Here is an 11,988-nt window from a genome sequence, read left to right as displayed (position 1 = left end):
ATATGTTGTACTGGGGTTAGCTGTCCAGTAACGTGCGTCTGTCTGCGTTCGTTCTCAGTTCAAGTTTGCGATTGTGATGATGGGGCGGCATCAGTACATCACCGAGGACGAGTACGAGGTCAACCTGAAGGACTTTGAACCACAGCCAGGTATTTACTGCTTCTGATGTTACCGTGGTGACCGGCTTTAACAGGGGAACAGGGATATGTGAAGTGTGAGAGAGACTCTCACCTGCAGCGTTGAGAAGAAGAGCTGTCAGAGGGAACTGACGTTCCAGCCTCACATCACTGTACTTTGCTTGTATTTGATTGTCTACTGCAGAAGTTGCACCGAGTTCTTTATCACCCTGCGTTTAGCTTCCCCCGAGCCCGCTATGTTGGCGTCTGTGTTTTTTTGTGTTTCAGGTACGAGAGCACAACGCTTTGCTTTTAGATGAATATGTGCTTTATTTATGAGATTATAGGACTGTACATACAATCGATGACACAAGTAACACAAGTTTAGCTTTCGGTTATATATACACAATACTCAGTGTAAAGGTGTACACACACACAATCATTTGGGCACTTTTTTAAGTTGTAGCTTTGATGTTTAATTTCACTGAATGTAAACGAACTGACTGGTCTGTTACACCGGTTACAGCAACAGATATGATTAGCCGATGAAATCAGTGGTTTGTGTGGGACGGGGATGGAGTCAAAGTCCTGAATTATTGTTTCAGTTCGCTCCAGGACATGAGGATGAAAGAACCATTCGATCAACGTTCAACTCACATGGGACTCCAACTGTAAAGTCTAAATTTCAAATGCACAATCCCTTGAAAGATAAAGTATTTGATAAAGTTTATATACAAGCCTTCATTTCAACGACATCATGTATGCAGAAGTTTCAGGTAAAGTTAATAGAGAGAGGTTTTTTTTTTTTTTTTTTTTGCTGAAAACGGCTCTTAAGTTAAAAAGTGCATGGGGTGCGCTTAACCCATTTGTACCCACAACTGTCATTTTTGTGTTTTCTGCGCTTGCTTTAAGCACAAAATCTTTCAAAAGCGGTCAAACCGTTTTGCTAAAATGTGAGTTTTTACTAAATCTAGTCTTTGGGCACATGTGACGACATATTGCACTCGATTTTAGGAGAAAACATTTGTACCGTGTGCCCAAAGAGAACAGAAAATGGCTTTATCGCAGAAACTACAAGGAGCATAATCAACTGTTTGGTGTCTATGATTTCATGACACGTTTAAATTCAAAGATGTGCACAAATGTGCATTGTATAAAAAATAAATCACATGGAAAACATTTAACAAACAATGTTAAAGTTGTATGTTGGATGCTTTCCCAAAGTATTTACCTACCAGATTTTAAGAATTTAAACCAATCATAACGCATTTTCAATATCATACGAAATACAGCCGAGTGTTTGGGCACAAATGGGTTCATTAAACTTGCCAGAGCTGTAAAACAAAGCGAGTACATGATATTCAAGCTCTGACAACACAAAGACTCCGTCTGTTTGCTGATAATATGATGTTTCATTTTTGCTTCCATAGAAATAAGCTGCATTACAAAGGTAACAGGGTGTTATTTCTTATTTCTATGGTTCCATGTCCTTCATCACATTCATCATTTACAGCATTGTTTCTTTTCAATGTGCAGCACTCTGTTGCAGCGGGGGCATGTGTGGTACGCATCCTTGAATTTATTCATGAAGAAAGGAATCAGGCAGCAGCACAGGATTAATCTGCAACACACACACACACACACACACACAGACACAGTTAGTGTATGCAAACATTTGCTTTGTTTTATGCATTGATGATTTGTTGTTCAGTTTTTTTAAGGACTGTACACATTTTTTGGACCCTCGCTTTGAAAAATAAAAAAGGGTTCTAAATCAATAATGTTCACAGCTCTGATGTTGTGTAAGGCGGTCTGCAGTGTGTTAACGTGGCCGATAAGCGGCCTGAAGCGCACGCTCACCCGCAGCAGATGAAGAGTAAGCACATCAGCCAGGCGTAGGTCCCTGCTTTGTACTTGACGATGGTCATGACCTGCTGCTGGCAGGTGGTGCAGGTCGTCATGCCGGGGTTATTCCCCAGCCCGCCGTCGTAGCTCACAAACCTCCTTTTGCCATCTCCAGTCTCGAGTCCTCCTCCGCTGGTGTACACTGAGGGAGGAAGAGGAGAGGAGAGGAGAGGAGAGGAGAGGAGAGACAAGAGGAAGGAGGGTCAGACAGAGGCGGAGAAAACGAAGGTGAAAGTAAACAGGAACGTTAATTCACTGTGTGCTTGAGTACATTGCAGGTAAAACATTTGACGTGCGTTTCCAGGAAGTGTATCGTCAGGTGTGAGGTTACCTGGAGCGACATGAGCGGCGGCCTCATTTTGGGGTGAGGTGGGGGTGAAGGGAGTGTGGGTGTGATAAACCACCACACCAGCCGGATCCTGGCCTGCAACTGGACAAGTAAAAGGAAAGAGAGAGGAACAATCAGAGACGGACACAAGAGTTAATGGGCCAGTCTGATGATGAAGATGGTGTGTGTGTGTGTGTGTGTGTGTGTGTGTGTGTGTGTGTGTGTGTGTGTGTGTGTGTGTGTGTGTGAGAGCATGGTGTGTTCAGGTTTACCTGGTGTGAGGTAGGGCGGAGGTTCTTTCTTTCCATCTGCACTCATTGTGCTGCAAAGAGAGAAAGAGCATAGATATAAAAATACTGTTGCAAACGGTGCTCCTCTTCATCAGCAGTGAAGAAGTACATCACTGAGATCTTTACCAGTACTGTAATATTACTTATATTAATATTATCTCCTCATGAGACAAATGTGATGCTGCCTTCTGCCACCGGATGGACCCAAAGTCAGAACATATCTGTCAATAATATCTCTTTCTGACATATTTATGTGGACTCAGAGTTCATGTCCTGCTTTGTGTGGATGTTTCTTCTTAATGTCCCTGAAGGGAAACGTCTGGGCGGGTCTGCCATGTAGGGCTGGGCGACAACATGAAAATATGATTTCATCCCGATATGACTCCAATGAAAGACGATAAATCATCATATTGAATTATCGACCAGCCCGAGAGTCATGGCTGACAAGCGTGGTCGCTTTTTGTTGCCTCTTTGTCAGTTTATTTGTAATATTTAGATGATGATGTATCATTTGACTGTAATATTGTAATATTGTCTGTAATATATAGTATATTCGCATGAGCATTGTGTGTCAAAAGAAACAGTGGAGGGAAAACCGACTGACACCATTTAATGTGGTTTATATTCATGCTGCATTGTTTCCTGTGAATCCTTGTGTATGCGGAGTGGCGGACTCCGCCACCAACAATAAAAAAGCACAATATAAAGCCACATAAGGTCAGTGGCTATTGCTGCAAAACTGCAAAACACAGATACTTTAAAAACAGGGTTTCGTTTGATTCAAATCTGAAGTATTACAACTTCAAGAATTGATGCTTTAAATATTGTTATCATTCTAACTAGAGCTTGAAAGTGACTTAATTTTGTGATTTTGAAGAGAAAGTAATTTGTTTTGATGGAATCTCACGACTGTAGCACTGTAGATTTGAGTAAATGAGATATAATTCATTATTTAACGATGTATTCAACAGATCAATAGCTTCGCACTGTAAACGGGCTGTTCCTCTGTTGGTCACAATCAAACTGCTGCTCTGCTGGTGTTTAGGGCCGCAGAAAAACAAAAGTCATGTGACCACATTAATATAACGATGACTCACAGGAAGATAGACACGACTCTTCCTCTCTTCGTCTTTTGTCCTCCTTTTCTTGTCGCGTCGCTACACTCTATAAAAACACACGCTAGCGTGTAAAATGTTACAACTAACTTTCATGAATTGAAAACACAGTTCGAAGATTGGACAACGTCGTGGCAGCAACCTGTCAATCACAAAGTAGCCCCGCCCTAAAGCACACCCTGCTTTATGGTGTTTGAATCTAAATGGACCATAATCTACGAAATGAACATCATGCTGCATTGAAGAAGACTTGAAAGTTGAGATTGAGACCATAAACTCATGTTTACAATGTTTACTGAGGTAATAAATCAAGAGAGAAGTAGAGTCATCTTCTCATAGACTTCTATACAACCAGAGGAGTCGCCCCCTGGTGGACATTAGAGAGAATGCAGGTTTAAGGCACTTCTACCGTAGCTTCACTTTTCAGACCTGGATGCTGCCGACTGACCCACACACACACACACACACACACCGGTCGGTATACACCCATATGTTGGTGCAGGAATGCGACCGGGCTGCATGCTTCTCTGTGTGTCACAGGCCGAGGGTGTGTCACTGCTGCTGCGCACAAATCTACGTGAAATCTGTTGATTGAGCTCATCTGTCGGAAAAACAACAACAACCTGACACTGTGTTGACAGCTTTCTTTTAAAAAGTCATGACTGAATACACGAAAATTAGGGACATCCCTCAAAGAAGTCAATTTGAATGAATCTCCACAACTTATTCCTTCCAGCCCGATTCTCTAGATCTGTTTTGATGAAGGAGTTTTGGTAAAAGCTGATTGTCATGGTGGAAGAACTGGTCTTGAATAACTGGCTGAGTTGCTCTTTGACTCGTTGGCTGCGTTCCACTGTTCTACAAGCAACATTAATTGGAAAGTTTGGGTGTGTTGGTTTCATGATGGACAAGGAAATAGTTGGTTCGCAGCAGCCGAGACTGATGGTTTGACATGTTTTCTATCTCAATGAGTGAGAAGATAATGATGCAAAGAGAAGCACTGCAGAGTGGCTGCAGCAGTCATGATGCATTCATGATCCTTTGAGAAAAAGAGACCTTAAAAAAGTATGATAGTAAAGTAGTGTAAAGTCAGTCACAGCAGTGCTTCTGTCACCATGAAACTGATGTGAAATAAAGAGCTGAATGTAATAAGTAGGACCGCTGTGCAGGTGTTTCTGTCCTCAGAGGCAACAGAAGGCTGCCGATGGAGGCGGACACGACTGGGTGCGGCTTCTGAAAAATCCATCTGCCACATTGCAGAGATACTTTAAAGTCACAAAGGGGGAATGTTACAGTATGCCGATCAAACAATACATCGTCTGTGAGCGAGAGGACGCGGCCACGTGACGTCAGCTCCGGCGGTGGGGGCTTTCTATGGAGGCAGGTGTCTGAATTGGGTGCGACCGATCGAGAAAAGTAATGAAGCAAACCCCCCCCCCCCCCATCCATCCTTTGTAACAAACTAAAAAAAAGAAAATAGTAAAAGAAAATCAAAGCAAGGGGATGAGCTTCCCAGACAGCCGATCAGCGACGTTGAGTTGGGTGAAACTCTGTCTTTCTGATGCTAAACAGGACGACTTTTCATTGACACAGGTTAACACCCAGAGACACATCTGAGACGAAGGTGTGGCCTGACTGTACGTGACATCTGTGCTGCTCTCGCTCTGTGTTTGTACTCTTATGATGCATTTTTAAATGATCAGCTGACAAAGGAGTGGAAATTACCCATCAATCACTTCTGAGAAAGACATGGAGCTTTAGACAGCTGTACGAGATTCAGTTTAAGTCATTCAGAGCTCCAGAGTTCAATCGAAGTCGAGTCTCAGATTTACAGTCTGACCCTTGTTCTGATTTGACCCCAAAACACACGGTTCAACTCACAATACAGGACTGTTTATCAAGATTACATATATATACATACATATATATATATATATATGTATGTATATATATATATATATGTGTATATATGTATGTATATATATATATATACATATATATATATATATATATATATATACATATATATATATTTATATATATATATATATTTATATATATATACATATATATATATTTATATATATATATATATATATATACATATATACATATATATATATATGTATATATGTATGTATATATATATATACATATATATATATATATTTATATATATATACATATATATATATTTATATATATATATATATATATATACATATATACATATATATATATATGTTACTTGACTGACTTTTGTTTGATCTGTTAATTTGACAAGTCATTCAAGTGTATGTTAATGTTCTTTTTCCTACATTAATTTGGTATAAATATATATTCCTTATTAATTATATATATATATATCATGAATTTAGGAAAAATAACGTATTTTGCCCTTTTCTCAAAATCTCCTGGACACTTGAATGACTTGTCAAATGAATAGATCAAACAAAAGTCAGTCAAGTGTTAGATTCAGTCACATCAGTGTGTTGAAGTATGATATGTCTTAAAGGGAGTTTTTCTTCATGCGACGCCGGCCTGCTGCTTTGCCTCTCGGTTCCTGAAGTTGACTTCAGTTTGTTTCATATGAAACCAATCAGCTCTTTAAGACACGACTGTGTCTCATGTCGTGAGTCATTGGTTTGATGTTCAGCATTCCATAATCAGAGAATCCGACGACATCAAACAAACCATGAAGTAGTTAATGAAAAACACATTTATCCTTGTCATTCTACTACTGAGATACTACTGCCAGAACTACTGTTACGACCACAGTTACTACTACAGTCAGTTTGAGTAACTTTTAAAATCCCTGTTAGTGTTTGTGACACGATTCTACTGAAGTCCCTCTGTCTTATAAAAAGTACAGTTACTGTCTGCAGCAGGAATGAATAGACACACACACATATATATATATATATATATATATATATATATATATATATATATATATATATATATATATATATATATATATATATATATATATATATATATATCTATATATGTATCAGCTCAACGGATCCTAATAGCAGTTCAGCTGAGTGGCTCATTTACTTTCTGTCTAAGCCACTGAACAAGCGCTGCATGTCCTCCGGGCTACACCCATGTATGTACTGCTCACAACATAACAAACAAATACAAAAGAACAACACGAGGACAAGAGGAGGCAAACCACAAGAAAAGTGGAAAAAAAGAAAAAGCATTCAAATTAAAATGACTTCCTGTCTGAAAACGTTCCTGCAAGCTGAGTTAGAACCCATGTTAGAACCCAACGTGAGATTTAAAGCTCAAGATGAATATTCTGTTCTGATTTTCTTTGTCTTTCTAATAACTACCAATCCTTTCCTGTCTGAGCGTTTAACGTAAACTCAAGAAACACCAGATCTGAATCTGTTCAATCGAGTCCTCTTTTCCGTACATCCCATATGATCTTGTCTTACCTCTGTGGGGTTTTGCAGTCTATAAGCAGAGATGTGTGTCAGCTGCTGCTGATGAGTCCAGACTGATTGTAGCGGGTACATCCACCTGTCTTACCTGTACCTTTACAAGCCCCTCCCCGGACACGCCCACTGCCCCGCCCTCACTGACAAAGACTGAATGTGCTGCGCCGCTGAGTCACTCAGTGGTTTAGGTGTAACTTTGAAAGAATGAACTGGTCGTCTTCTCGTGCTCTTTGTTCCTGGGAGATTATTGAGGGTGTGTGTGTGTGTGTGTGTGTGTGTGTGTGATTGTTTCACTCTCCAGTGAGAATAACCAGTTTCGCTCCTGCTGCTTTATATTCAGCAGACTGTTCTACCTGACAGACTTCAAGCGATCATAGTTTCTGACCTGGAATGTGACCGGAAGGTCGGCAACAACGTTTGAGTGACACAATTTTACATGTGTGCACATACAGTTACATTGTTTTTACAATTTTCCCCACAAAAATGTCAAGAATGTGAGGAATCTGAACTTTACCACACACATCTGTATGTAGTGTATGAAAAGCCCAGGTTAAGCCTTAGGCTGGAGTTTAGTGATGTTAGGGAAAAGGTTGCCAGAACTTCTTCCTTCCAACTTCCAGAACAGAAACACATTCAACCAAACACACATTCAAAATAAGATTTTGTCCGAGAGCCTCCGTCTACTGTTTTGCGTGATTTTGTAAAGAATTGCGTAACTGTCTGTGCTGTATACAGTACAGTGAAAAGTGAAGCCTGTGTCGTACTCTGATCATGCAACTAAATTTCTCTTTTTTGTTTAAAGAAAAATGTATATGCTTATTCGCTTTCTTGCAGATAATTATATTAGAAGATTGATACAAATCTCATCTGTTCATTAAATATCAGGACAGCAACAGGTTAGCTAAGCTTAGCATGAAGACTGGAAACAGTGAGAAACAGCTAGTCCTCCTACATGCACCTCTAAAACGCTATAATTAACACGATATACAGTTTGTTTAATCCGTACAAAAGCAGTTTTTTTAATGAAATGGTCCCAGACAAGCAATAGCGTGGCCAGCAGGTGATTTGTTCAGTTTTTAACAGTGGTAGCGATTAACCGCCACTAGCTACCCGCCGACTCTTTTAGTCACATTTACAAATCCGTCTGCTACTTCAGCACCACGGACAGCGCCACGGCTTTATCGATACATAGCTATGCTACTAATATTTCGGAGCTATGGTTCGAAAAATATCAATGAGTGAGCAGACTTATATATACATATATATACATATTCAACTACACCACCCGACTGCCTCTGCACTGTACTAGGGGATGGATCTAGATGGATATAAACAGTAGCTCTCCATTAAAAAGCTTGTGTAATTCCTTAAAGGTGCATGGTCCTTTTAAATGAAAACTGAATGATGCTCTTTTTAAACTTCTCTTGATGATGGTGCTGCAAACAAACACAATAGAAGTAAGTCACAAACACATGGCAAAAGATGTACAGTATGTGAAAAGCCAGTTGAACCACATTTTTCTACTGTTGGTCACTGGGTGACAGAGTCGAGGGCCTTGCCTAAACACACCTTCACATGTATGTAGAGGGAGGCTGGAAAATAATTGTAATGAGTTATGATTTTCATAATCTGTGGGGAATCCATCTATTCCCGCCCAGAGCCTGTTTCTAAAGGCAGACTGCATCAACCGGACTGACCTTTTATCATTACAGACTAATGCTGCATGAGTGCACGTTCAAAAACACGAGGGTTTTTATTCTTTCTTTCATAATAATGATCCAATGCATACATTGTCTTTCCCAATTTTCCTTCAGCCCCAAAACACCTCAGTTGGAGAATCAGTAGTCAAGGTGTGTGTGTGTGTGTGTTTGAGAGAGTGTCAGGTGTTTCCTCCGCTCATGTCAACTGGGTGAGGTGGTGTGAGTGTGTGTTTGTGTGTTTCGATGGGCCTGATGAGCAACATTCCAGAGATTAGACCAATCCCTCCAGAGTTTAACATTTCGAAAGACTGAGGTGTGTGTGTGTTACGAAGTTTTGCATAAACTGGAACATGATAGCTGTGACACGTTAATGCTGCTACTTATGCAAATGCTAAGAACAACAATTCATACACCCAATTATTTGTTTAAAAGAGAAGACATGCAGAATTACATTTTTTACTTTTGAAACCATAAGTAAAGCGAGACCAGTACCAACCATAGGTCAAATATTGTTCACTTGAAATTATACTTTTAATGGGATAGAAATAAAATAGTTATCAGTACGAAAACTGCAAAAAAGAGACCTGTTTAGTGTTGCTAAATTCAAAATTCAGAGCATATGATTGAGGGGTTGCCTCCCTGTGGCTCTCAACGTGCACCGGCTTGCAGCTAACGGTATTAAAAAAGTTTAAAGTGCTGACTGAGCTAACAGTGTTCTCCTGAGGAGGAACTGGAGGGTGAGTGCTAAACCTCAGAGACGACGCCTCGGGTTGGGACGGCAATATCTCTTCATCCATCATTCTTTTGCTACTCAAGGTATTCATCAATTTTAGCATTTTATCTCAGAAGAAATGTTGCCTGAGGCCTCGAAGCCACCCTCTGATTTAACTTTAGCAAACACTGAGCAACTAAGAGAAACACAAATTCTATTTCGTCACATTTTCTCCACCATGAATAAATACAAATACTTTATTTATTTATTTTGTTTTAGGATGGTAAGAAAGAAAGGAATAACTTCATTGATAACCGATCAGGCTCCCCGGAGTTGTGCTCCAAGCTTCATACTACATTTTTGAAATATCTTTTAAGATGCTAACTGACTGCTGAACTAGTGGAGCCATGAAATCAATTATGTTAATTATGTTATTTGTACGTTTCCATTTATTGTAAAACTGAGTTTCTCCACAAAGAATCACAGAAAAGCACCAGTTTGAATATCGTGTTCACCAGAGATGTGCTCAGCATGAAAAAAAGCATAAAAAACGACTAATCATCAAAATAAATCTGAGTCGACCGAGACCAAAACAATCGTCGTCGTAAAATGATGAGTAGCTTGAGAGAATTTTATCTTTGGTGAAACAAAACTACAAATAAAAGTCATAAATGTATATTCAGGGTGACCAATGTGCAAAGAGGATCTCATATCAACACATTTTAATATCATGGTAAAAAGATCATGAAGCAGCAGTGAGGTGGAGGAGGAGGGAGTGATGGAGAGAGGGAGGAGAGAGGGAGACGAGCATTGATTATGGACGGAAGGGAGGAAGGAGGGAGGAGGAAGTTATAATCAGAAAGATAATAATAGCCTCTGACTCAGCAGGTATAAAGATACTGAGTGAACAGCTGAGAGTCACTGATGCCTGAATCTGTCTGTCTGTCTGTCTGTCTGTCTGTCTGTCTGTCTGTCTGTCTGTCTGTCTGTCTGTTCACCTGTTTATCTTTCAGTTGTCTTACCCTTTGATGTTTGATGTGGACAACAACATAGTTTGACTCTTGTTTATTTTGAATGCATACACGCACAGACACACGCACGCACACACACACGCACACACACACGCACACACGCACGCACACACACACGCACACACGCATGCACACACACACGCACACACACACGCACACACACACGCACACACGCATGCACACACACACGCACGCACACACACACGCACACACACACGCACACACGCACGCACACACGCACGCACGCACACACGCACACACACACGCACACACGCATGCACACACACACACGCACACTCATACACACACACACACACACACACACACACACACACACGCACAGGCCAAACACCTTAAGAGCTGCATACCTACCAATGCAACATACCGTTTAGCAGCAGGTATGGTGTGGTTATGATTGATGAAGTATTATTTGAAGTATTTATTTCAGGAATGTTTCCTGTTTAACAAGCTCATCAAAGGTTACCAGATGTTAAGGACAAGCTCCGCAGAGAGAATGTTTTGTCTCATAAAGGGTTTGTTTTGTTGTTCTTGTTGTAATCTGGTAGTTTTACAGAGATTAAAAGTGAAACGAGTCAAATACACAACATCCCACCAGGGATATAAACATAAAGCTCACAATTTTTCACAGCTTCACGTCCAAAATAGGCTGTGGAGGATCAACTAATCAGACTCTTATTATTTTGTAATTTATTCCCATAATGCTGCTCATATTAATCACAGTCTCTCTCTAGCAGAGTTCTTCTCATTACCGAGCTAACGTCTAACGACGTTAACGGCGGCTCCACTGACTTGATTATAATGCGTTCAAGCTTTACTCAGTAACAATTTGTATTTGGAAGGTAAATTATAACACTAACATGATGGATTCAAATGTAATCTTCTACAAATCAGTTTTTGGTGAGAAACTTGAATGAATACATTTGTTTGAAGGAGATGTTTTCATACACTGTTGCTTCTCACAAGGTTTTTTCTTCTGCTCAATTGCCGTTGCTGTGCGTTGCGCAGGCTGTATTAGATTGCATGTAGCCCACTGTGTAAGAGCACAGTGGTTTTACAAACCAAACAGTCCTGCGCCGATGTCGTACTAAAGCTTTTCTTTTGCCTTTCATCACTGTACACACTGCTTCAGTCAGGTGCGGCTAAAGAGATCAAAGTCACGCGCACAGAAACCTGTGTTGTCTCCTCCTTTACTCAATCAAACAGTGTACAGAATAAACAGAAGTAGTATTATGTGAACTCATTACATTGTCAGGTGTTCCTGTTATTTTGTCCACCTCCTGTTAGTGGATCGTACCTTGGAGAGTCTAGAGGAAGGTATCTA

General features: G+C 40.2%; 2 protein-coding genes across 2 annotated transcripts in view; one reads left to right on the top strand and one right to left on the bottom strand.

The window, feature by feature from the left end:
* The window catches only part of LOC306787302 (ubiquitin carboxyl-terminal hydrolase 7-like), a gene marked incomplete at both ends in the record, with an annotated part of 2,854 nt that extends 2,688 nt beyond the window's left edge, over positions 1-166 (top strand). Inside the window, one exon of the mRNA XM_079282417.1 lies at positions 59-166. Within this exon, the coding sequence (XP_079138543.1) occupies positions 59-166 (108 nt within the window). The remainder of the gene's footprint in view (positions 1-58) is intronic.
* A 1,435-nt stretch (positions 167-1,601) lies between these two features.
* Positions 1,602-7,254, bottom strand: litafd (LITAF domain containing). The gene is made up of 5 exons (XM_079282388.1): positions 7,201-7,254; positions 2,622-2,671; positions 2,353-2,451; positions 1,977-2,163; positions 1,602-1,737 (listed from the first exon to the last, which is right to left on the bottom strand). The coding sequence occupies exons 2-5, from the start codon at positions 2,665-2,667 to the stop codon at positions 1,620-1,622; spliced, it is 450 nt and encodes a 149-aa protein (XP_079138514.1). The 5' UTR covers positions 2,668-2,671; positions 7,201-7,254; the 3' UTR covers positions 1,602-1,619.
* Between the last annotated feature and the right edge of the window lie 4,734 nt (positions 7,255-11,988).

The sequence above is a fragment of the Melanostigma gelatinosum genome, assembly GCF_949748355.1.
Source record: "Melanostigma gelatinosum genome assembly, chromosome: 13".
Lineage (NCBI taxonomy): Eukaryota > Metazoa > Chordata > Actinopteri > Perciformes > Zoarcidae > Melanostigma > Melanostigma gelatinosum.
Note: the sequence above shows the minus strand (reverse complement) of the source record. Positions and strands in the feature narration are given on the sequence as shown.

Bases quoted from the DNA above. Each gene is read 5' to 3' on its own strand.
- litafd (XM_079282388.1), bottom strand. From the start codon at position 2,667: ATGAGTGCAGATGGAAAGAAAGAACCTCCGCCCTACCTCACACCAG. The intron at 2,452-2,621 runs GTAAACCTGAAC...TTACTTGTCCAG, and splicing joins TCCGCCCTACCTCACACCAG to TTGCAGGCCAGGATCCGGCT. The intron at 2,164-2,352 runs GTAACCTCACAC...TTCCTCCCTCAG, and splicing joins CGCCGCTCATGTCGCTCCAG to TGTACACCAGCGGAGGAGGA.